At 38.1% G+C, this 27,691-nt stretch overlaps 1 protein-coding gene across 1 annotated transcript; it reads left to right on the plus strand.

The window, feature by feature from the left end:
• Nucleotides 1-2,176: 2,176 nt before the first annotated feature.
• On the plus strand, nucleotides 2,177-26,697 carry map6d1 (MAP6 domain containing 1). The gene is made up of 3 exons (XM_041271234.1): nucleotides 2,177-2,810; nucleotides 15,107-15,335; nucleotides 25,546-26,697. Exons 1-3 carry the CDS (start codon nucleotides 2,287-2,289, stop codon nucleotides 25,621-25,623), a joined length of 831 nt encoding a protein of 276 aa, XP_041127168.1. The 5' UTR covers nucleotides 2,177-2,286; the 3' UTR covers nucleotides 25,624-26,697.
• The last annotated feature ends 994 nt before the right edge of the window (nucleotides 26,698-27,691 follow it).

Genomic DNA, 27,691 nt, shown 5'->3' on the forward strand with positions numbered 1-27,691 from the left:
TTGCACAGGGCAACGCGTGCAGCATGCAGCACCAGTATAATGTGCACCGCTTGTACCGAGCACCGCGTGCACCGAGTACTACGTGCATATTTGCACCTAGTACTGTGCAGCGCCATGCACTGCGTGCACCGAGTGCACTGAGTACAGAGTGCACAGCGAGTACCGTGCCACACCGGCGCGCTAGCCTGTATCGGTACAGCGAGACAATGGGCACCATGAGCACCATGGTACTGAAGTAGCACGGACAGAGTCTTACTCACCGAGGTAGTAAAAACTCTGGGGCAGCTGTGCACGGTACCTACCCTGACCGCAAGGTCACACGCCTGAGCAGCGTGTAGTGTACAACAGGGAGATAGGGCCGAAGCCGAGGCGGGCGACTGACTTACACACATAGTAATACAAAACAGTTTTTAAATACAAAGTTCAAATATTACAGGACAGATGGGGGAGAGCACACTGTCTGTAGATTGAGTGACCTACACCAGAGGTGAGGGTCCGCGCACCCCGCGTACGTCACAACCCAACAATGAGAGAAAGCTCGGTGAGGAGTATATGGCTGGCCTGACTGAAGCAGCCGCGAGGTGGCTAGTCCTCCACGCGAGCATGGGGATACGTAGATACAATCAAAACAAGGCCCAAACTGCGGCCCAAAGGTGGCTGGTGGGCTAGTTCGACAAGGGGGACAAGGCAAGCCTGGCCCCATGGAGTAACATTGCTCTCCGAAGCAAGAAAAGGTGAAAAACACACACAATTCTTAACAATAATACTTACCATACTACGACGGACAGACAGAAAGAAGCAGCCTGCATGCGGAGAGAGCAGGTGCTGATAGTCAGAAATAGAATAAAAAGGCTACACCACTGATTCTGGGAAAAGCGGTGAAGGCCAGCTTTCAGCACAAAGTTCAGGGGAACTAGCAGTAGCTTACGCAGCACTTTTTAGAATAAAAAAGGCTCAATGCAACACAGAGAGGTCTTACTGTACCAATCATGAGAAGCGAAAGAGAGTGAATCTCCCCTGCATGATGTTTAAATACCCTCAGGAGGCGGGACGAGGGGGTCACCGAGGGAAGAGGGCTTTTGGGCAGCTTTGATAGAAAGAGCTCAGTGACACCTATCAATAGGCAGGAGTGTATCCCATAATGATGTTTTGGTGGCCATCTTCGAATTAAAAGCAAACTGTCTTTTAGCCAACGGTAGCCATCCTCTTATGTTTACATTTAAATTAACATTATTTTTTACATTTTCAAGTAAAATTATTATGCTTTCCAACTTTCATAATCTAGAAATGTTTTACAGGGATAATTAATCTTTTTATGGAAAAAAAAAGAATATTTTTGCTATTTTCTGTATACGCTCTCATATTAGTGCAAATAAATCTCGAGAAACGTCTAGCATTATACTATAAGCTCTGCAAGCTATTAAAAGCATAGAATACGAATGATTTCTATAGGACAAAGCAAAAAAAAAAAAAAAAAAAAAAAAACATTGTTCTGTAGGCTAGTCAAGAGATCTATGCCACATATACAGTAGTTAGCGATAGAATTAAAATATTTAATAATACACTAGCTGTATTGAATAACCCATATTTGTGCTGAAATGATGTCGATTCAACATAACTTGTTTTCACAGTGCAAGCACAGAAGCTGTTCTGAGCACACCGTTACAAACATGGCATTTATTCTGGCATGCACTAGCATTTCCAAGGAGCGTGACGCAGACCGATTTGGAATATACAATTGAATCTGACATGCCACTGGTGTTAAGGTTTTTCCGGAGTATTATTATTACTAACAACTCCCAGAGACTGGCTGCGTTGCTTACATTTTCCTCGCAGAAGAGCAAGCCTGAATAGAAGTGCCTATAATTAGTCCAATAGATAGCGAGCTACACTAAACCCAAACGAGAAATAGTGCTTAACAGATGTACTGTAAGATGCAGTACCATTCTTTGATTAATTGTAAAAGGAGTGCAAACCACACTGAAGACGTTTTACAACATTCAGAATGATATGTGATGTAGCATATTGCACCGCGCTAGTTACTAATGCTCAACTCCTCCTGTCGGTCCTGAAGTCCTAATGTTCCATTATATGGATTTATTCTGCACCCACTCAAAGCCTTTGTACCACGTGAGATGTGTATTGAAAAGTCCTGCTTGAATGCAGGCAGCGTCTCTCTCAGCTTGGCATTACTGCTCACTAACATGGGTAAAGCGCACCAGCCGTGTTTTCTAGGAATGGTTTTACGTGCACTAATATATATAATAGTTTTATGTTAAAACGACCATGGCTTGGCCGTGTATTAGTAGGGTATGTTGTCTTGCTCGTTTCTGGAACCAGTTTGATAAATCAGATCTCTCAGTTCCACTAACCATTCAGAATTACTCAGAAATCACCGATCATGACGTTCGATCAGTCACAAAGCACGTCCCGGTGGACAGATCCCTGAGGAATGATTACCCTCTGACACCAGATCACAGAGGATCGCCTACTGTTCAGGATCCGGCGTTCAGGAGATCGTGGAAGGGACGGAAAGAACCAAGTTTCAAACCTCGAGAGGATTACCAGCCACCAGATGTACCTTTTCGGGCTGTGACCCAGTACAAACAGGACTTCAAACCTTGGCACATTCCGAAGAAAGATAATTTTCCCTGGATCAGCAATGGCGGAAAAAAAGATGGGTTTTCTGTCTCCCCGTCAGACAGTCCCACTAATCAGTACCACCAGCCGGGACCACAAAGAGCCGAGAAAGAGGAGAGAAACAGACAGCGATGGGCAGCAGAGCAATTAAACACAACAAGCTCTAACAGGTATGTCCCTTGACGCTGTTCTTCAGCACCATTCATAACCACGGCTATTCCCCTAAGCAGGAGCGTGCTTCTTTCTGGTTCAAGTTGCACTAATATTAATACTATGTTTGTTTTTTTTGTAAAGTAATAAGTACAGGTCAACCATTCTATTGAGAAGTGTCGAGTATAACGAATTGTACCATTGTGCTATGTGTCCGACATGAACTCATTACAGTGATTGTTCTGATAAACTTAGCAACGGCAGGGAATCGTTTCTTTTATCAAGTTCTAGTTATATGATTCTTCTTGAAAAACGCCTTTGCACATGCTTCAACATCATTTTATGACACAGTTGGAATTTAAATCCCAGAAACTGAATTTCATAACATGTTTTACCTGCCTAGATGAATTTCGAACAAGTCATATGATATCTAATTTTATCACAATTGCTGTGCAGTTCTACAATCTTGTTAAATAATTAAACAAACGTCAATTTATAAATATCAAGCTGTATTTTCAAAACAGACTCAACACATAATTTATTTATTTTGTTTAATAAGGGACAGCAGACACTCCAAGCTGCTAAAATACTATGTTGAGTCCTTAATAAAATATGCCTGCATATCTGAAACTGACAGTAACACTGTATTCTTGAAATACTGGATTATGTGAGCATATTCTCAAATTAAACAAACAGTACAACACAACATTGGTATGATCACAATACTCCACAAAGTGGTATAATGCAAGACAATTAACGCATATGTATAGAATACAGTATGCTGTGGTAACTATGCCTAATTAAAACAAAACAAAAAACAAAGGATTTTTATATAGTTTGATTTATCAACTGGCTGTTCTTTAATTCTTTAACAAGATTATAGAACTGCACAGAAATATGGTAAAAAAATGTAATTTTGTAATGGTTGTTAATGTGTGTGTGAGTAGCCTGTCAGCTCTCCCTTACTTGCCGGGACTCTCCCATTTGTAAGACTTCTCCTGGACAACTACTGTTAAACACCTTTATCTCAGCAAACTTTTAATTTCTGGAAGTTATGGCCGGTGTGTGATTACTGCAATATCTTTCGGTACCTAGCAGGGTTTAGGACCCAAGAGAGCCCTGTGCAGGCATGCATTCAGTGTGCAAGGCAAGCATACATAGGGCGTGTTGTTCCCTTTCAATTCAAAGACGACTGAGTCACTAACATTCATGCTGAGGGCTGGCTTGCTGCTCTCGTGGAATCAGCGGCTCCATTTTGAGTGTCTTCTTCCTTCTTCTTACAGTCTGCTGTCGCAGACCGTCTTTTCTTGGCTGCCCATCGTATGAGTGTGACTGCCTGGGCAGTATTGGTGTGTGTGTGCGTGTTTTTGTCTTTCAGCCGACACATTCAGGGAGAACAGTGTTCCTCCACCGGGGCTTGGCTTGCCGCCCCATCGTTGAGTGACTCTGCAGTCAGTCAGCTGTGTGTTCCTCCATCAGGGCTGTGCTTTAGCCTGTCCCCCTGTTAACTAGACCACCTTGGTTCTTCGGGCCTTCAAAAAGAAAGTGTGTTCTCCCTTCTGCTCTATTCATTTTAGAACTAATTCAGCTCTCTCCCGCCACGCTCTGACCAGGTGGCTGACTACACACGTTTAGGGTGGGCACCACTGCTTCGAGTCTGAGTTCCCCTGCATTATAAATGATGCACAACTGCGCTACATTTAATATTTTCTTTTCAACAGCCTACATCACTTTGTGATTGTAGTCTGCTTTTCTAACCTGACAGCACTGGCTGTTTATGTTTTTGTTTTCTGCTATTGCAGCTAAAAAAAAAGTTGTGTGCATGTATGTGTTTTTTCCTTTACTGCCTTACAGTTAAAAAAATTAAATAAAATAGAGGCGTGATTCCTCCACGGGGATCCAGCTCTGCTTTGCCCCGCTGTTGAGTTGAAACCTGCCAGCTTCAACAAAAATCAGTTACCCAGGTTGCCATGGTAACTGTTCTTTTTACTGCCTTGCAGTTTAAAAAAAAAAAAAAGAAAAAAAAAGCAGTACACTTTTTCTTCCTGTCTAACACACCGCAGCTCCTTCAGCCTGTGCTCCACTCTGGTATATGCTACGTGCTGTCCCGTTCTGTGACTGCACACAGTCCAGAACCAGATTATTGCAGTGCTGCACCCTGGTGCAGCACCATGCACTTCCCTTTTCTGCTCTTCTGATTGCCTACCACAGTCACTTGAGCCTGTGTATCCACACTGTTGAATGCTATGCACTACCCTGGGTTGTGTTGATTACACACACTTAAGGCTAGGTGCCTCTCAGTGCCTCAGAGCCTTGGTGCTTCGGAACCCTCAGTGCTTTAGTACCCCAGCATCTCTATCTGCACTTGGTGCCCTGATTCTTCGGTGCACTAGTACTGTATTCTACCTCACTACCTTCACAACAGGCCCTGTGTGTGCGACGTTGGGAGCCCCTGGCCTGGCAGCAGGCTCAAGCCATTGCTTTGGCTCCAGCTCAGCTGATAACGCTGGCCCCGGAGCTGACCCCGTCTGCACCGGTGGTCACCTTGGATGTTACAGAACCGGATGTCAGCATTGCTGAGAAGGACCATGGTGCGATTTCGATTGCACCCTCATGGGAAGCTGCAAGGGATCAAGGTGATGAACTACCTGGACGACTGGTTGCTCTGTTCCTAATCGCAGGAAGGAGCAGTGGCCCACACAGTGATTGTCATTAAGCATCTGTTGAGGCTGGGTCTCACCCTCAACGATGTCAAAAGCCAATTATCACTGGTGCAAAGTACGGTCTACTTGGGTCTCTGGTTGGATTCCCTTACAATGCGAACCTACCCGTCAGACGACAGAGTAGCTGCCATTCACAACTGTCTGGCCCTGTTTCAACAAGGGTTCATAGTAGAATTGGTGTTGTGTCTGATGGCCACGGCTTCATCAGCCATCCAACTGGGGTTACTCCACATGCACCTGATCCAAGTGTGGTTCAGTGCCTTTCGGCTGCACCCCAAGCGCGACAGACACTGTCAGATGACCGTGTCTCGCCTATGCAGGGAAGCCCTACGCTGGTGGAGGCAAGCTTCTCACCTGAGTGAAGGTGTAAGAATGGAGTGATACACAAACATCAAGTGGTGATGACAGATGCATCCAACCTGGGTTGGGGTGTGGTCTGGGCAGGCAGAGGAATGGCCCAAAGCATTTTTGTATGCTTTCCTGCCGATACTGCTGCTCCCTCGAGAAGGTCAGGAGAGAAAAAGCAACAGTTCTTCTGGTGACCCCAGATGGCCCAGGAGAATCTGGCTTTTGAACCTTTGCCAGCTGCTGCAGGGCCAGCCCGGGGAGATCCCTCTCTGCCTGGATCTCCTCAGTCAGGCGCAAGGTTCCTCTGGCACCCAGAACCGGGCAGATTCCAGTTGTGGTTCTGGCCCCTGAACGGGACCGTCTGTCTGCCTTAGGGCTCTCAGATGCAGTCATTAGTACACTGCAGAACAATAGGGCGTCATCTACAAGAGCACAGAGGTCATGACCCCATCTACTGCCCCATAGCATTTATTTGACAGCTTCTGCAAGATTTGCTACAGGTGAGCAGGTCCCCCTCTAGCTGAAAGTGTACTTGGCAACTATATCTGCTTGCCACGCCCCATAGACTCAGTATCGTCGGGCTCCCATATTCTGGCGACCTGTTTTATAAAGGGTGCTTGGCTGCTGCGTCCCCCTGGAAAGGACATCCTCCCTCGGCAGGCGGGACCGAGGACGTCACTCCATTCACTCCATAGAGGGGCCTATCGGCAGATCTGACATAAAATGCTCAGCAAATACCTACTAAGGCTGGCATATTCCAAAAGTATTGGTTGACAGTCATCTTCTCTTTCAGGGAAGCAGGGTTTATGGTAAGTGACATTTTATGCTCAGTTCAGTTATTTTGTTCTCAGGGATGATCTGCCCCGCAGGCAGGATAACACATCTCCAATCTGATTGGTTTACTATGGAAAGGAGGCAGGGTTTTGTTTCAATGACATTTCTCCAATTGATTGGTTTACATTTAGAGGCATGGTTATTTTTGACTTTTGACTGTTGAACGAAACCACTGACTTGGAGGGAGTTGTTCATTTATATTATATTGACTGTGGCAAAGTGGTCAGTTGTATGTGCAGGTGCAGTGCAGTAATCCAACAAGAAACGACAAAGTACGGGTAAAAAAAGGTTTCTGTTTATTTTAATTAGAGGTCTGATGACCAAACAATAACAATGATGGCTGGAAATACACAATGATATGTATTGCACAGTAAATGATGAAGGGTTGCAGTCCTGTTTACAATAAACAGTAATCCCAATGCAAATACCCAAACACAAACACGATCACCTCTCCCAGTGTGTGCTGTTGTGCTGATAGTGAGATTAGAATGTTATTTAGTGCTAGTTTAAATACACAAGACAAACAAGACAATATAGACAGACTGACAAAGACAAACAAAACACTCACTTTCTTTTTAACAGAGAATACTGATCCTTTCGGTTTATTTACATAACCACAACAAAGGAACAGATTACATCGCTTTGTCTATTTAAACTGTCACACATGACCCTTGGTAAACGATTGCAGCCACTCCTCCAATCCATGGCTACCACATAATTTCCCTTCCATGTTGATGAGTTAGTGCACCAAAGCTCCGCCCCCTTTCTAGATGAACGACCTCCTTTTAACCCTGGGAAGGAAGTGTCAGGCCAAACAATCCAGGGTACTCTGTTCCCCTTACTTAGTGAAATCACAGGTCGAGAGGGAGATTTACCACCAAAGATCATTCTATTTCTGTCACACCTTACAAACTTTTCGATTTAGAAAGCTTTATAAGATGTGTTCCTTAAAAAAAAAAAAAAAAACTCATATTTTCATCAGACACTTTGGGGTATTCTGTGGTAATCTGCTTAAACTTGTCAAGTTTTACTTGCTATTTTAACAAAACGTGCATGCATACTTTTACAGTATTAATGAAGTAATGTTATTTTTAAGCTTTATTTTTTAACAACTCAGTTTTCAGAGCTTTTCCTTTATTTAATAATGCTTCCTTCATATTAAGCAACATTTTCCAACATGCAGTCCCAGTTGCATTAATAAGTAAGGTATCTTTTTAATGTTTTAATGAAGTTTAAATTACTTTACCTCTGAACTTCTGAACACAATTATAAGTGAAAAATAATGCACAAATATTTAACAATATCTACCAATAGTAAAATATAATAAGTAGAAAATATATTTCAGTCACATCTTCCCCCAAGGCAGATTCTCACACTGACAATGAAGCATCTTCCCCTAAGGCAGAGAACAACCATGACATTAACAAATCGGTAAACATAAATATTAATTATTCCATACCCGTACATAATATTACTGTTAAAATGAATGACTATGAACAGCTTGTTTGAACTTCATTCTTGGAAAAACATGCATATCTATATTTTTTGTTTATGTGGTAAATAGTAGCAAAACAGTGTGACATTGTGAAAATGTAAGATGACATTTGGAAACATAGCTCTCTGAATAATACCCAAAATAAGAATATTTTGTAGAAAAACTGACATACTCCATTACTAGCCTAAATTAAGTAAAACATTAAAATGATACCTTCCTTATTAATACAATTGGGACGGCATGATGAAAATAAAGCTTAAAAATAAGATTGCTTAATTAATGCTGTAAAAGTATGCATGCATGCTTTGTTAAAATAGCAAGTAAAACTGCACGTTTAAGCAAATTACCACAGAATACCCCTCATTTTCTCTTGAGTTTTTTTTTTTTTTTAAGGAACACATCTTATAAGGCTTTGTAAACCAATTAATTGGAGAAATGTTATTGAAACAAACCCCTGCCTCCTTTCCATAGTAAACCAATCAGATTGGAGATGTGTTATTCTGCCCCCAGAACAAAATTCATCTGAGCTTGTTTTATTCACTACTGCAAAGAAACTGGTGGGGCTAAAGTACATGCATCGGTGACTGGATTAAAACATTGGTTTAGTGACATCAATATGGCGAGTGGTAGTTGGAGAAAATTTGCTGCGACGGCAGGCAAGGTTGTAACAGACTTGCTGTTGTCAGAAAGAAAGAGATTTTTAGAGTGACAGGTGAAAGGTCTGACTATCTATTAAACAGATTGGGAGGATACCATTGTTTCAATGCAGAAATACACCGCGATGCACCAACACCTGCAGAAAGACCTGCAGTCACAATATACAGAGCAACTGGCAATTCCCAGCAGTGTGGCCACGAGCTTCCCACTCCACTCTTTACTTCAGGGTTTTCTTGCTCTTCAGAAATCTATTACGCAGTTTTCTCCGTCAGGCTTAACATTCTCACCAGTCCTTTTCTATTTTTTTCTGAATATACACCAGCACTGTTTCTATTAATTGGGCATCTCTATATTCTTTAACTAAGTAAAAAAAAGTGTATGTTTACGAACTTGTTCTATTAAATAGTTTTTTTGTGCAGATAGTAACATGCTTGTGACAGAAATACAATGAACCTTGGTTGTAAATCTCCCTCCTGACCTGTGAGGGTGCTAAGCAAGGACAGAGTTCTTTGGACGGGCTGGCTTGACAGTTCTTTCACCGGGTCAGGAAGTTGGTCAGTCTGGAAAAAGACGTTGCAAGAACATATTGAGCTGGAAGGGAAACAATGTAGCAGCCGCAGATTGTAAAGACAGATGCAGTCGTTTACCAAGGGGTCATGCGTGACAGCATACAGTATAAGGGGGATGGAGAATTGTAATCAGTTCCTTCACATTGGTTTGTATTGAGTTAAAGCTAGAAGGACAGTAAAAGTGTGTTGGTATTGAAACCGTGAGCATTGAATTTTTATTTTTTTGTCTTGTCTTGCACTTTTCCAGACAGTTAATACAGTTCCAGAGCTGTCGCCAGGGGCCAGCACGAAACCGGACAACACTGCACCTTTGTCACAAGTAAAACTGTATTTGCACCACTAGTACTAATTCACACACTAACGGACTTGTGTATGTGTTTGGTGTTTTGTGTTTTGTGTTGGTGTATAATAAAAACAGGGTTATTATTTGCATACACAGGGATTATAAATTAAGTAATACATGCCACTCTATTACTTACCTCCATTATTATTTACTGTTTGTTTTGTTGTCAGGCATTAGATTTAAAAATAAATAAAACAAACCTTTTTCACCTGGATTACAATTGTCTGTCTGTTCTTCAATCACCTGTACCTGAACACAATCAACCACTTTGCCACAATGCTAAATTAAATTTAATATTAAATTCATACAAATATTTTGAAATGTTTTTTTTTTTTTTTCCTCATTATGCTAAGCAGTACTTTTTTTTATCACTTAATTGCTTTTACATTAAACACCAAGGTTAGATAATAAAAATGGTGTCATCAATACAAACTCCATCAACTTAAATTCAAATGACTTTGCTTTTGGTTTTGACATCTTAAGTGGAAGGGAAAAGTTCATAAATGAATGGGATTCAGTAGGAATTCTTAAACGATTTGCCATCAGAATGTTTAAAGTGGTCTCCTCACACTACGCATTGACAGCCTCCATGGCAACAGCCATGTTGTTTTGGTGAATCTCACCCACGTTCCAGCCCGGCGAATCTGGTGGCTCATGGGTGAGTTTAATAACAATTCATTGAGCAACACCTGTTTTGACAGCTTAGTGACCACAGAATGTCACCGGATGAGCACACAGTGAATAAAACAATACGACAATAATAGACCATCTATGATGACTTCGCGTGCGATAAGTCCTCCTGGTAAAAGAAAAAAAATATTGATGCAAATTTCAAGCTTCTTGGACAACAACATATTCTCACATAATCATAAGCAAAGTTGAAAAAGGGCATACTTTCTGTAAACTATGCAGGACTGATTTTAACGGTTGGATATGGGAGCAAGAATGATGTTTGTGGTAAGCACGAGAGACCACAAAAACGGCAAAGAGCCAGCGACGCTGAAAAAAAAAACAGCACTTAAATTATTAACATCTTTTGTTCATTTAAAATAGAAGATAGTTGACAATGAAATGTTACTGACAGTGGTATTATTGATCCTTCAAGTATGTGCAGTGTAATGAATAATCAAGTTGTGTATTTTGTCTTTTTTATTTTCATGATGGACTTATTGAAGTTTTTTTTCTTGTCATAAAGTAGGTGCCATAGCTCGTCCTTTGATGACGAGGTCAGTGTGCAGTGCCAAACTCAGCCTTTAGATCTGCCGTGTGAGGAATGTAACATCGCCAACTGTGTATACTTTGCTGTCGTGCAAAATAAACTACAGTGGACCTGTGTTTTAACGCATACCTGAAAATAACACTACACTGTATCACAGCCTATCATTCTAGCAAGAAATAAAGTGGAATAGTTGTATGCCTTTGTCTTATGTAGGTATTCACTTCAATTCAGACGCTAAGATTTCCGTTTACAAAAGCTCTTTATTTTGAAAACTCAATGTTGACAGCTACACGGGGGCTGGGGGTAGTGGGTTAAACTTTATCCATGTTTTAAAATGACAATGCTTGTTTGTCTTTTGAAACTGCGCATTTCAGACCTGTAAAGTGGATGGAAGTGGTAAGTCTGCACCTTTTTTGCCACTCCATCCTCTCTCAGAGGGATCCCCAGCCAAAACTCAAGCCTAACCGTTCCGCAAGCACAAACCAGTCTGACCCAGCGCAGTCATTGCTCCTGGTTTCTGGATGAAATGTGCATCTGCACAAGACAAGCAGAAGCAGAGACAATGCTATTAAAACTAATTAGACAGGGAAATAGTAGGTACAATTTTAGCATGAACTATCCTCATGGGTGAGGATAATTATATTTCATGCAACAGCTTGTATCCCACTCCTAACTCTCTGACACAACTCTATTAAAATATATTCTTTAACACCAGTACCCCAATGGACTTCATTACCCAGCTCAGTTTCTCAATTCACACATGTCCATTAGTTTCTATTTTAATGAAGCGATATTCAGTTATTTATTTATTAACTTTGACTATTTCAAATGTAATAGCATGTGAACTAACATACATCCAGTTCATAGTAAATATCAGTTCATTATATGGTACATATCAGTGGCACCTAAATGTAAGTCATTAAATAACGTCAGGATCCCATATTTAATTACGGGTTTCATATATGGCTGTAAATTGATATGAATTTTAATCGAGGTTCATAGTATTGCACAGGAGTAGCATCCGAATAAAAAATGGTTTGGTTGTTTTTTTGGTAATTTGCAGCCTGTAGTTTAAATCATGAAAATCATATGCTAGTGTAAATGTAATTATGTTTGCTGGCACTTATTTTCAAGTATTGTGCATTAGTGGTTGGACAAAGAAGCACCTCCAGTGTAGAGAATGCTATTGGTTAATAAGAAGTGTGCAGGGTGTTTCTTACTGTCTCTTACTTGTGTAGTCTGGATGATTATTTTGTGGAAAGGGGATACACAAATTAATTACATTGCAATGCAATATATATATATATATATATATATATATATATATATATATATATATATATATATATATACAGTGCCTATAGAAAGTCTACACCCCCTTTCAAACTATTCACCTTTTGTTGCCTTATAACCTGGAATTAAAATGCATTAAAATAGTCTTTTTTTTTCATTTATCTACACATCCTACCCCACAACTTCCAAGTGAAAAATATTCTAGAAATTTGTAGAAAATGAATTAAAAATAAAAATGGAAATAGCTTGGTTGGATAAGTGTCCACCCCCCTTGTAATAGCAATCCTAAATTAGCTCAGGTGTAATCAATCGCTTTCAAAATCACACACCAAGTTAAGTGGCCTCCACGTGTGTTAAATTGTAGTGATTCACATGATTTCAGGATAAATTCAGCAGTTGTTGTAGGTTCCCTCTGCTGGGTAGTGCATTTCAAAGCAAAGACTCAACCATGAGCACCAATGTGCTTTCAAAAAACTCTGGGACAAAGTTGTTGAAAGGCACAGATCAAGGGATGGGTATAAAAAAAATATCAAAGGCCTTGAATATCCCTTGGAGCACGGTCAAGACAATTGTTAAGAAATGGAAGGTGTATGGCACCACCAGGTTGTCCCTCCAAACTGGGTGACCGAGCAAGAAAGAGACTGATCAGAGAGGCTACCAAGAGGCCGATGGCAACTTTGCAAGAGCTACAGGCTTTTATGACCAAGACTGGTCAAAGTGTGCATGTGACAACAATATCCCAAGTACTCCACAAATCTGGCCTGTATGATAGGTTGGCAAGAAGGAAGCCATTACTCAAGAAAGCCCACCTTGAATCCCGTTTGAAGTATGCAAAAAAACACTCAGGAGATTCTGTAGCCATGTGGCAAAAAGTTTTGTGGTTTGACGAAACTAAAATGGAACTTTTTGGCATAAATGCAAAGCGTTATGTTTGGCGCAAACCCAACACAGCGCATCACCCAAAGAACACCATCCCTACCGTGAAGCATGGTGGTGGCAGCATCATGTTATGGGGATGTTTCTCATCGGCAGGGACTGGGGCACTTGTCAGGATAGAAGGGAAAATGAATGGAGCAAAGTACAGAGAAGTCCTTGAGGAAAACCTGCTGCCCTCTGCAAGAAAGCTGAAACTGGGACAGAAGTTCACCTTTCAGCATGACAACGACCCAAAGCACACAGCCAAAGCTACACTGGAGTGGCTAAGGAACAAAAAGGTAAATGTCCTTGAGTGGCCCAGTCAGAGCCCCGACCTAAATCCAATCGAAAATTTGTAGCATGACTTGAAGATTGCTGTCCATCAACGCTCCCCAAGGAACTTGACAGAGCTTGAACAGTTTTAATATATAATTTTTTTGTCAAGAAAAACTTTTTTCCCCTTAACAGTGTGGAGTATGGTGTGTAGAAAGTGGGGAAAAAAATCGTCATTTAAATGCGTAACATACTATAATTTTGGCTACAGTAACCTTCACAATAATTACAGCAAACAAAATAGTCCTTTATACTTTCCTGCCAGGCACATCCATTCATTATATAGGTCTCAAATGTGCAGTTTTGAAAGAAACACATTTTAATACATGTACGTATTTTCATTTTAAAACACGCTATCTGGTTTTACTGTAGGTTAAACAAATCTGTTTGCAACCAAGCTGATTGTCTTGCACTTCCTGGGTAATTTTAGCTAGAGGTTGAAATTATCTCCACCCCTTCCCTTTTAATAGCCTATCAGCTGCTTCCCCTGTTAACTGACATGCTTTCAGGCAGTAACATGCTTTGACTCAGAATACAATCCTGAGGTGAAGCTTCCTTTAACCTAAAGCAGTACCTGATATAGTGTTTTTAAATTAAAGTGCATGTGTGCTGTATCAGGTGTTTCTTTTAAAACTGCACATTTGAGATTTATTTACAGTATAATCGTAAATCTCGAAAAACTACTCACTTCTAAATCTTTTGTAGTCATTTTTGTATTACTTTAGTATAAATACATGTTAATTTGGATTCATATGTTGTTTTTTTCTCACTTTATGTGAACGAAAAGATACACATTTGCTCGTTTTCCCATTGGAAATAGTGATATTTTGAAATATCACTGTCCTAGTCACAAAAGCAAAGTTTGTGGGCAATAATAGCCATTTTCTATACTTTTGAGGCATAAGCAATTAGGAAATAACACTTACTACCCAGGAACAAAAATTTTGTTACATAGTGTTATTGGTTATATCCCTGACAAAGTACTGCATTAGGTACATATGTCTCAAATGTTGAGTTATTAAAACATGTGCAGTATGAACATGTGCCGTGATCCCGGTTCAAGTTTGTTACTGTCTGAAAGCATGTCAGTCAACAGGGGAAGCAGCAGATAGGCTATTAAAAGGGAAGGGGTGGAGATAATTTCACCGTCTAGCTAAAATTATGATAGGAAAGAATGAAATGTCATTGATAGGAAAGAAGCCAGTGAAGGCGTGGGGACAATTTTATCCTCTAGGTGAAGTGACCCAGGAAGTGCAATACAATCTCTAAACACGGCTTGCAAACTGAGATTTCTGGTGTAGTTCCAGATAATGTTTTAAAATGAAAATACATGTGTTAAAACATATGTTTCTTTCAAAAATGCATATTAGAGAACTTTGCAATGAATGTATGTACATGGCTGAGAAAATGTATGGAACTATTTTGTTAGCTTAAATTCCTTTAAGCTTAGCAAGCAAAAATGCCAACAGCACCATTTCCCACAGCACTTATATTCTTTGGATATCCAGAGTTCACAGGTCTTTTCAACTTATTCTTTTTACATAAACCTAAGTCTGAAATTAGATTTTTCCTTTTTTTGTTCCACAGAGAGGAATTTCGCCCGTGGATGGGTGCCAAACCATCCAAACCAGTAAGAAAAACGCTGTCTTACGTGCCTCCGAGCCCCAATGCTGCTGCAGAAACCAGCTACAGAGCAGCCTTCGGAGGAGATGTGTTCAAACAGATGGAGACACTGCAGGTGGACGGCAATAGACAACAGAGCACCTTAGCGGAAAAATCTGATCCTGCAAACATAAGGACCAAAGGGGAGACCTCGGTAAGTGATCATTACACTTACAAATGATGACAAGCTTGAAATATAACTTGTTATGTACAGTTATAGTATAACAGTTTTATACCGCAAGAGACATGAGTTACTTTTACAAAGAAAATTGCAGCACTATGATTCCTGAAAAGAAATCCCTTTGCCCCGTCCTTGTTTTATTCTGACAAGGGTTTACAACAAACTAATAAGTGCCGCACCAGTGACTGTCATTTTAAGATAATTAAAGGAGGGACTATGTTCATATTTAAGATATCACACTATGCTAATATTTCAGCTATCACGCATCATAAGACTGTAACATTAAATAAATGCATATTGCATTAAAATTTGTTTACAATGACTTTGAAAGATTTTAGAATGTTATTACAGAAACTTTCCAATTTTGCTTACCTAATCGTGGTCATCTGGGTTTGCAGGAGATGTAAGTAAAGCGTTCAAATGGTCATCCCCTGTTTTTATTTTATATCTCCAAGGATGGTTAAATATAATTATTTGTTAAATGTTTCCATTAAGATTCCCTCATAGCACAAAAGAGATTTGAGGTGTGCTAAAGTTGTGCAAACATGCTACCGGTACTATAACTTCAATTATTTGTTTATTTATTTTTTTAAAACTGTGTTAGTTAATATGAGCTTTGTTTTTTTGATTACTCAGCATTTCAACCATCAGAATCACTATTCTGTAATAAGAAATTCATAAAACATGTGTCTGCTAAAGATGTACAAGTTTTTACTTCAAATCAATTAATTTTCAAAGTAGGCTATAACTACTGTAATTATTATACGAGAAGTATTTTGTAGTAAAATATTTTTCGACAGCAGGATACGATTGAGCTAACAAAAAGCTCAGATTGTTGTTGAGATTTCAGTAATTTATCAGTTTTTATAGTGCATATACTGTCATATATATGTATACAGATGAATACACAGATTCACCTATTTTGAGATTATTCAGAGAAGTCTGTTGTGAAATTCCTAATAATGCCCCTTTGACAGTCATGGAGAAGCAGTGATGTTGTGATGTTCCCTATCACTGCTTGGCGTGGTATTTGTTCTGAAGTTGTGCGATAAGCATTTTAAACACAAGACTTGCAATGGGATTACAGGAGATAAGGAAGTGCATTTCTGTCTCAGTAATATGGTGGTTCTTCAAATTGTCTCTTGAATTTGATGCATTTTGACCTATGGAATGATGTTACTCATACCAAATTGACACTGGCCATGCTTGGAACACACATTTTAAAAATTTAGAAAAGTATAGTGTGATGATGGAATGATGACTTACAAATTCTAGAAAAAGAACATTCCATTTCTGGGTGCCATCAGTTGCTCTAAATGTAGCCACAGTATATAGTCAATGCCTTTGTCTTCAGATTTTTTGTCAGTGTTTTGTCTGCCACGCACAAGAAGAAACTTAGCAAAATAAGATGTACAAGAATGTTCCGATTGGCTGAGAATGATTTTGTGATTTATTTTTTCTATTTAGGAGTTACTTATCAGAAGATTGCAGATGCATATACCTATAATTTGTCTACAGCAGATAATATCTACACAATAGAATCTCGCTAAACCGAGCTGATCTTACAACTGAACTACAGTATGCTATCCCATTAAGAAATCAATGTAATCACCTTATAAATATTAAAAAAAACATTTGCATATATCGCTGTATTTTTTATTCAAAGGGTTAGTTCAGATTTTCAAAATCTTCTAAAAGTATCTAAAACAAAACAAGGATTAAACAAGCTATTTTTAGGATGGTACAGTTTTCAGAATCTGAACAGGGTCTGGCCCAATTGGTTTGGATTAGGGACAGCATGCTGTACTTATTTTATAAATGCAAATGCTAGTTTTGATCAGTCCCACTTGCAAATAGTGTTATGTCCTAAAATAGTTTCTTGCTACTTTTACAACATTTAAAAACTGAGGAAAACTTAGCACTGCTGCAAACAGAATAAAAAACTGACCCTTTTAAGTTATAAATACTACAGGTTTCCTAAGATAAAGTGTATCTTGGGAAACTTTTCCATTTTCTGAAGCATGGGCTGTTATATTTATTAGTTATATTCCTGGTAAGATATGTATGTTACTTATTACATACCTTGTTAATAATTCCATTAGCTACATAGGTCAGCAGTGCCTTCTGCAGTGCATAATACAGTATATTCAGGTGTTATTGCTGTGGTATTCAATCGGAATTCATTATGAATTTGCGACCATTATTTTGAAGTGTTACCAACAATCCAAACCTCTTTATCCCCAAGATGTTCCAGGGCCTGAATGTGGCAGATTGACATCTCTCCTGGGCTGCTGCAGCTGACAAAGCAGCATGAGACATCATGTTAATGTCGGGATGTTCTTTCCATGACAGCCTGTCTTTAGGAACATATACCGGGCAGATCTAATGTGTTTTGAATGACTGTGACCATGATAAGTTATATTTTGGTCACCAGAGCCATCAGCCAAATGCCCCATACGGCTTCAAACCATGGAGCTTGAGTGAGGTTGGGTCTTAAAGGATCCAGTGATTCAGCATCAACAACGTGACTAGGTAACCCATTCCATACCCTCACCACTCTGTGTTGAAGAAATGTCTCCTTCTCTCTTTGCCAGTTCCTTGTAAGATTTTGAAGACCTCAATCGTGCCTCCCTGATCTTCTTGGTTATAAACTACTGTAATTGTCAGTGATGTCAGCGGCGCCAAGTTGCTGGTGTTCATATATGGCTTGACAGTCTGGAACACTCTAGTCTTTATCATTCCTCAGGGGTTAAAAATTAGAGATGTAAGCAGGATGGATGACAATGGTCCAGAGTGGCTTGATGGCTCTGAAAAGCCCAAACATGTGAGTTGTCAAGCACATCAGCTGGAGTGGCTGTGGTCTTTGGGGTTACCCTTGTGTGATACCTGTGTGGGGCCCTGCAGATTTCAGAACATGGCCAGGGTAGATTGATATTTATATAATCTGAAATTCAGGTTAGGTTAAACAGGGATCTGGTATCTCTGAGATGACAAATGGGTGAATTCTTGGTACTGTGAAAGATGTATAGACTTTATATCTTTATTACTTTCCAGTTTTCATTACTCCCTCTCAGAGCTTTGGGAAATTTTATCGTAGTCACTGAATGGAGTCTTTGAATTTTCCTCAGTGCAAACTTTATTACATTGTGCTTCTGTGGACAGTATGTTGGCAGTACCATAGTTAAAATACTATTTGAATTCATGCTTACCCTGTCACATTTTAGCCGCCTTCTTATTCTTCTCTGTCTAGTTTCAGTTTCTAATGGATTAGCATCTCAGCCCACTGAATTAAAAGGGCAGGAAATAGAGTCTTACCATTCAATTAAAGAGCTTGCTTCACAGTCAAGTGGTTAAGTGGACCCATTTCAAGTTGATTTAGTCTAGTGCTCTTTCGCTTTTGGGTAAAGGATTTAGTGCTCTAGTCACCAATATGGGCAGTACCCACAGGGAAAAGGTACACTTGCTCAATTAATTGTCAAAATGAATTGTTAAATGCTAGCAAATGAAAAGTATCTGTTGAGTTTGTTTTGACTTTGATATTAACAGAGGGGGTACAAATTGCTTTTTTGTTATAGTTTCCAAACTAGTATTGCAGCTTGTGTTTATCCATCAGCCAGCATGGAAGCACAATTGTTTACGTAGACGTAGGTCAAGTTGGGCATTCCATCTTTACAAGTAATATACCATAGGTATCTACTTCTATAGGTCGAATAGTTCCGGTAAAAAAAAGTTGAATAGGTCAACTTCATGCGGCTTTAAAAAACACTTTGCCTTGTGAGCGCTATATTTTAAAACTGCTTGGATTTTTAAAAAACTATTAATTTGCGACATTTGCAAAATCTGACATCATTATTTTATCACCATCAGCAGCATATAATCCCTCTTTACAACATTGTTTAATTATTATGCGCGGTTTAAGCATTTTAGAAACGAACGTCTCTTCTGATCCATCACAATTTGAATTCCCAAACGGCTCGCTCCAAATTAATCATCTGCACAAATGCTAGTCAACCTTGACAACTACGATTGCAACTATTTATTAGTATTTTTTTGTATAAACCTCACAATTTAAAACTGTAATTATATTTTTGCTTTATAATGATTTTTTGTTTTTATATTTGCATTTAGTTTTATTTCATGCTATTTCATATTTGCAAAAAAATACTGGGCTCTTTACAAAAAATGACTTGATGGAGATCTATGATACTATAGAATATATATATATATATATATATATATATATAATATATATATATATATATATATATATATATATATATATATAATAATGTTTCTGATAGTAAGACCAACCTTCTGAATCAAAACTGTGATTCATACTGGATGATCAAAATTTAGCCAGTCCAGAATTGTATTTAATCGTTTACTTTACTGTACCCAGCATTCAAAATAATGTCTTGAAAACAGGAAAGATACGCTGGAACACTGTACTCTTACTGAACCTTGCATCAGCCTAATTCCTTCGATATGACAATGAACCGAATGCAAGAAAGCATGCACACAACTATTCACGAGTGTAACTTTGTTGAACAATAATTGTATTGCACAAGAAACCAGACAAACAATTAGTAAAGAAGCATACACAATTAATTCCTGTTAGGTAACAATAAAAAAAAAAGAAAAGAAAAGAAAAAGAAAAAATCCCCTAAAAAAAAAAAAAAAAAAAAAAAAAAAAAAAAAAAAAAACAAAAAAAAAAACAAAAAAAAAAAAAAAAAAAAAAAAAAAAAAAAAAAAAAAAAAAAAAAAACAAAAAAAAAAAAAAAAAAAACACAGAAAAAAACAACAAAACAAAAAAAAAAAAACAAAAGAAAAAAAAAAAAAAAACACAAAAAAACAAAAAAAAAAAAAAAAAAAAACAAAAAAACAAAAAACCAAAAACAAAAAAAAAAAAAAAAAAAAAAAAAAAAAAAAAAAAAAAAAAAAAAAAAAAAGATAGTATCCACCAAAAATCCAGGGAAAAAAAAAAAAACTATCCAGTTCACAAAGAAAAAGAAACTAACAAAACAAATTCTCAAATCTGGTTTGCAAGCATTGCTTCCCAACTACAAAAAAAAAAAGAAACCAACTCCAATTGGTAAAAACCACTGGTATTTTCTGGCACCCCACCTGCCCTTCACAATTGAAAGCCACCCTTTATAATTCTAGACCCTGGGCCCTTGCCTTATGGCTAGCCTTCTCCCCTCAAACTACCTTTTTTTTTTTTTTTTTTTTTTGGAGAGCACATGTTTTTAAAGAGTTTCTCATACACAAACCCAGGGGCACAGGTCACCTGGTGGACAAAAAAAAACACTGCTTGCTTTTAACTTGGATAGAGATTTAGCAGAATTAATCTTTACACATAAACATATATGCTTTACCAAGCAAACAGTTATTTATTCATTAATTTGTTTAACTATGTTACAATGTGAATCATTTCAGCATTAATTATAGGCACCTTTTTGCTTAACTGAAGTTTCCTTGGAAGGTGCTCTATATTTGTTTTCATAAGTAAGATACTGCAATGCAGAGTTTAAGAGATGTACATTTACAATGATTCTGTTCCCAAGCCAAACTAATTGGAATGAAACCAGCAGTGTTGCACAGTGATGTTAATGAGAGTAAAATAATTCCTGGGTTGTTTGTCTACTGTACTCCATAATTTATCTGAATGTGTTATCTAGTTATGTTGCTATTTCACCTAAAATTATTTTCAGCATCTGGTACACTTTCTTCCACTCTCTTGAAGCCTTCTGGCTAAATTTGTAATATATTATTTGCCTCAGCATCCACAGAGCTCTTAGGTGCTTACCACCACCAGAGACAGACACCAATGATGTCAAAAACAGCCAAAGGTCCTAAGTAGATAACCTGGTAAAAGCATGGCAACACGGTGTGCAGGGTGAGTCATACAGTCAGGGAAGAGCAAGTTGGCGGTCTTCGCTGAGGATTCCGTTGGCTCTGGCACTCCTGTGGGTTAGGGCGGCAAAACTGTCACAGACTGTTTCACCCTACCCTGAGTACTACTTCCTAAATATGAAAAAAATATATACTAAATGAACAGATCAAGCTTATTATGAGAGTTTGCAAAATCAGATGAAAACTTTCAACACAATCAGGATAATACATCATCATTATTATAATCATTATTTTGCAAAGTCTTACTCATCTCGTTACTTGTTAAAAACTGTAACTTTACTGCTGTACTACTGTGACAGGGTCTTCCTCGGGTCACGCGTGTGGGTCGCCGCTGTTCAAGCATACAGAGAGACAGAGGTGGGTGTTGAAACGCCGGCACAGGCGCGCAGGATTTATTGAAAACAAACATAAAACTAAAGTAAAATAAAGGCGGTCATGTGACGTTACCAGCGATGGTAACCACAGAGGACAAATACAGCAAACTGTACAAAAAGTGCAAAATAAAACACAATACCCCAAACTATAACGCAAAAGGTGCCGTGAAAACGGCAGGCCTTGCAGCAGCCCCTATCACAGCGATCGCCATGCTTTTATACTGACTCTCCGCTGAGACACGCCCACCCGCCTGCGGGAACAGCTGATTGCTTTCAGCTGCTGCTCCACGCAGACGGGTAATCGTCCCCACCGGAGCGCCACAGCAGCTAAACAATTAAATCAATATTAACAATTAACACAAAAACATATAATAAACTACATATTCCATTGTTCAAGGCTTACGCTTTGCCACAACTACATACATAGGAAACACTTCTTAGATGTTGCCACCGCTGAAGAAATGACGGCAAAGCAAATGTGTGTCTCAAATATTCACACTTTATTCATTAAAACAAAGTAAAAACAGGTACGCTGACGTGATTCGACATGTTGTCTTCATCAGAACGTACTGAAAGCAGGACTCATTAGATCTATTAAATGCACCCGGTACTCATTGTCATTTAACACCATTATCCGATTACTAGAAATAGTAATCTAGCAATCAATTGCGTTCAATTCACATGCATAGAAATAATCTTGAGAATAATTTGTAATAACAACTAGTTGTTGTGCGTCACACATATAATGTGTCATAGTAGGAGGACCTTCTGGATAACAGTGTCCATATCGAAGTCATAACCACTATGTCTATCTATCTATCTATCTATCTATATATATATATATATATATATATATATATATATATACACACACACACACACACACACACACACACACACACACACACACACACACACACACACACACACACACACACACACACACACACACACACAGTTGTAATCAAAAGTTTACATACCCCAATGGAAATTTATAATTTCTAGAAATTTCTTGAAAGCTAACAATTTTAGGAAAAATCTTTTGTAGCAAAAGTTTTGCTTTTGTGGATGAGAAAAAAAAAAAAACTCCAAAAATGGTAATTCAAAAGTATTCATACCATGACAAGGAAAATTAAATTAATAGCTAGTTGAGGCACCTTTAGCAATAATAACCTCTTAAAGGATTTGGATATTTCTCACTGAGCGTTTTGCATGATTCTTTAGTGATTCTTGACCATTTTTCAATGCAAAATTGTTCAAATTCCTAGAACCTCTCTTGTGCACAGCCTTCTTTAACTCATACCAAACAGTTTCAATTGGATTTAGATCAGAACCTTGATTTTATTCTTCTTTAACCATTATAAAGTAGATTTTGATGTGCACTTTGGATTGTTGTCATGTTGGAATGTCCAGTTGCGATTTAAACCAAGTTTTGTAGCAGGGTTTCTTTATACGATTTGCCAATATCTTTTGGAATGTTATGAAATCCATTTTACCATGCACTGTAACTACATTTTCCGTGCCATTAGAGGAAAACAGCCCCATAGGAGAATACTACCACCTCCATGTTTGACAGTACGTATGGTGTTCTTTTCTTGGTACGCCTCACCAGACTTTTTCCAAACAGAACGACTATCAGCATGACCAAATAGCTCGATTTTTGTTTCATCACGCCACAAAACCTTTGACCAGAACTCATATCCACATTCAAATGCCGTTTTGCAAACTTTAACTGATTGTCATGACTTTTTCTAAAGTGGCTTTTTCCTTGGCCTGCGAATACTGAGACCTTCACCATGCAATACTCGACCCTGTGGTTGAAATGGAAACCCCAGTCCCACTTGCAGCCAGTTCACTTGAATATCTTTGTCAGTCAATCTCGTATTGTTATTAACCTTCCTCACAATTCTTCTACTTGTTCTTGGTGAAAGAACCTTCTTTCTTTCAGACCAAGGAACCATTGTGACAGTACTACTTATATTCTTGGTATTAGAAACAACAGTTGAAATTGGGATACTCAAATGCTTAGAAATCTTGTTTTGTCATTCTCCAGCTTTATGACAATAAATAATTTTATGCCTAAGGTCTTCAGATAGCTCATTAGTTTTTCCCACGTTGACTTATTGGTAATGACAGCAATCATCCTATGCCTAACCTTTTTATACTCTAAGAATGTTCACCTAAAATGCATTTTCTAGACTTTTCTAGAATTAGGTTCTGCATTATCATATTGAAATTTATAGCACCTTGTAGACAATACTATCATAACATCAAAGGGTATTAACACTTTAAGTAGCATTTTTTGAGTTTTGCAGAAAAATTGCTGAAGTAAATAACTGTAGACATCTGTTTCTTGTAACTTTTTTCCTTAACCACAAAAGCAAAACTTTTGTTGCAAAAGATTTTTCGTAAAAATTCTTTGTTTTCAAGAAATTTCTAGAAATTATAAATTTATATTGGGGTATATAAACTTTTGACTACAACTGTATATATTACCAATTTAAGAAAAAACAAACAAACAAACAAACAAAAAAATGTGTCACAGTGGACCGGGCCCCAAATGTAAAATTTTAACAGTGAATACTTAGACTGCATGAACGTGCTGCCACACTGGAAAAAAAAAAAAAAAAAAATACATACTGTACTGAAGTATAAAACAATAAAGTTGCCCTTCCCATCCCACAATCACTCTTAACATCACTGGCTTCCTTCATTTAAACATGGGTGCTCATCCTTCTTATCTAAGCCATTTTATACTTAAAGATGCATTTATAGTACCCAATCCAGTATGACTAAAGATCTATTCCTGGAAATACAATGAGCTAAAGACAGACTCAGAAAGAAAAATATCTAGGCCAGAGCCCAACCAATGCCCCAAAATATACCAGCAGTAGTGCTAGGGGCTCTGTGCTGGAGGAATTGCTCTCCTTCATAATGAGATGTTCAATCAAGAATGTGTCTACTCTGTGGATATTAATATTGCTATGTACTCTTTTAAAGAAGAGCAGGAGTGAAAACAGCCATCTCCTGATTAAATCTCAAATTCTGGCCTGGCTAAAATCTGCCTAACCTGGGTATTTCTTAAATGCAAGTCTCCAAGGTCCACTGCTATAAACAAGGACAGTTGGACATACCTGCCCATACCAACACAACACAAGGATCATACTAGGTCCAGCTAGACACAGTAGATGCAAGTTTAAAACAAAAAGAATTCTAGAATGATACAATGATAAGGAAGGAATTCACATATGACTTGTGCAAAAAATGCTAGGGCTATGCTTGGATGAAAAAAGGGATTCATGAATCACACAAGGAATTTGAACTTAGAAAACAATCACTGGAAGAAGTATGCATGTTTTGTGCAAGGTATATAGGAAATCCTTCCTTATCCCTTTATCTCATTGAACAGTTCTCGTTATAAAATTGCATTTGTGGTCTTGCTTGATCCTAGCTTAATCCATGTGTAACAGGGCTGAGGTTGGGTGCTAATCACACATCGCAAGCAAGCATCGTAATCATTAGGTATATCAGCTAGCCTTGTCTCCATTCGCTGTTATAGTTTTTAATCTCTTCTCAAACCAAGGACAGGGACCAGAATCTGTAATGGCAGTGCATCACACAACACTGCCTGTTACACGTGCGTTTGGTTTATACCAGAAATACGTTAGACATATTTAAACTTGTACTTGAAAAATGTGCATATTTCCAATTGAACAAAAAATGTAGCACAGTGATAACGTAAGGGAAAGAGAATGCATTTTAAAGCCTGTTACTCAATTGTTTTTGAGACTGAATTGCAACTGATCTCCCCTTTTACATTTGTTATGTGTAAAGGTGACTGATGTTGAAATATTGTTGTGAATTAAATGGTGTTTTTGTGTCTGTTGTTTTTAAGGAGCCTATGGTGAAGACAAAGTTATCCCAAAACCCCTCTGCTGTGTTTCAAAGTGGATCTCGCATCTTCAACGTATAGAAGGTTTTTGAACACTTTCTCTGATTATAAACAACAACCCAGGATGCTCTATTTGTATTACGTGCAAAGATAAATCTATGCAACAGGATGGAAGTTTTAAAAGGACATCCCATGAGTGTATACTGCTCAAGTGATTGGAGCCAACACAAGAATTCCATAAATCGTACCTGTTGGGCACCAGTTGTTCTGTTGTGAAAGAAACACATTGCATTGTAACAATGAATTTTCATTTTAAAATGGGAAATCCAAAGCCATGCTTTCAGCAAGTGTTGCACTTAATTGATCATTTAAACTGAAGAGTGAAATTATCCACACCACTTCAATAGCTGCTTTGACCCTGCTGAGGTGAAATGATCCAGGAAGTGAATCAGTAAGTAACTGATGTCCCGAGAGTCAAGGAAAATGAGAAATTTCTTTAACCAAGTGTAGTATCAGATCTGATGTTTTAAAATTAAAATACATGTTTGGTGTAACTTGTGCTTCTTTCATCCATTTAAGACCTATATAATGAATGAAAGTGTGTGGCAGGTTAGATTTATTTTGTTAGCTAACTTTAAAGTTTTTTTTCCCCATTGTTCTAACTTTAAATACTTTTCCAAGCCACTGAATAATTCCAGTTTGTGGGGATCAAATATGCATGTATTGAAATGAATTGTTTAGAAAGGCTTTTGCAAGTTTAGAAGCCAACAAAAATAATCTGTCCTGTAGTTATTTTTATGTGTGTTTTGCTGAACTGGAATGAAGATACTAAATGTTGTACATAATAATGATTTTATTTACAGGAAATCCACCAAGTTTTAAACTATAAAGCAGTTTATATAAACTGAAACCAGTTTGATATTCTGTATACCTTTTAAGTTTGCTAGATTTGTATTCATAGGAACAAGTTAGGTAATTGGAATTAAAACAGAACATTTTAAATGGAAAAAATCATTTTAATTGCAAAAAAAAAATAGTTGTCTGTTGAAGTCTCTTTAATGAGAATGTATATTTAAGTGTGTGTTATTTAGACAACATGAAATACACTGATTTCATGTAAAATACCCCTTTGTCCTACTGGAGTTTTAGATTCAATAAAACATGACATTCTTATAACATATGTTGCTTCTATTCAGTTCTTGTGTAGCTACATTAAAGAGCCAGTATCGCAATTAAAATGTTATGGTGTTGTACATACACTCTTTTTATGAACAATTTTCCCTTACCTGAGAACGTGTTTTTGTTGTGTTCTGGTATTCTATGTCTTTACCCATTCAAAGTCCCTCTTCCTTCCGTAGACTGTTGTGAAAAGGACTGGAAAGAAATATTGTACAATCAAAGTGCATCTGGGAAGTATGGCATACTTGTATAGCTGGATTAAGATGATCTGGTAAACTGATTCACCTTGACACATGAACATCTGTGCGTCACAATGTTTGCACATATTTGGAGAACTACTTATCAAATTCTAATCTGGGGGGGGGGGGGGGGGGGGGGGGGGGGATATGTGCCTGACATACTTGATAGTTTTGTTAATGTGTTAATATTAAAAATGTTTAAATACGAACAGTAGGTATTTTTGTTAATATACCCCTATTTTGAAGTATATGCCGTTACTTTTGGTTCCATTTTTGCTGAATTTAAACTCACACACCTGTCTTATTTTCTTGCTGCTTATGGAATTCAGAATCACTTGCATTTTTACTTATTTATGATCTTTAAAATTGGAAAGGAGCTGTAAAAAAATGTCATGATTGTCATGAAAAAAGTAGTAAAAAAAAAAGCAAAAGGCTTTGACGATTTGCCATCCTCCAGTGGGTTAGCCTACATCTTTAATGCTCACAGGAAAGGTATCTGCACATTATTACTGCTGCCTTTTAGGGTGCTTAGCTTCCATCACAGCTCCCATGCTTGGATAAAAGGAAATACAACTTAATATGATCCATGGATCAGCACAGGACTCAATCTGATCGCCAATAATAGTGTTACATCAGCCGCATCAGAATATTTAGTCACAGAACACAAGCAGTGGGTATGCCATAAGCAAGGGAGTTAGTGTATATTGTACAGATATTTTCACAACTAACAA

This window comes from Polyodon spathula, chromosome 14 (genome assembly GCF_017654505.1).
Source record: "Polyodon spathula isolate WHYD16114869_AA chromosome 14, ASM1765450v1, whole genome shotgun sequence".
Taxonomy (NCBI): domain Eukaryota; kingdom Metazoa; phylum Chordata; class Actinopteri; order Acipenseriformes; family Polyodontidae; genus Polyodon; species Polyodon spathula.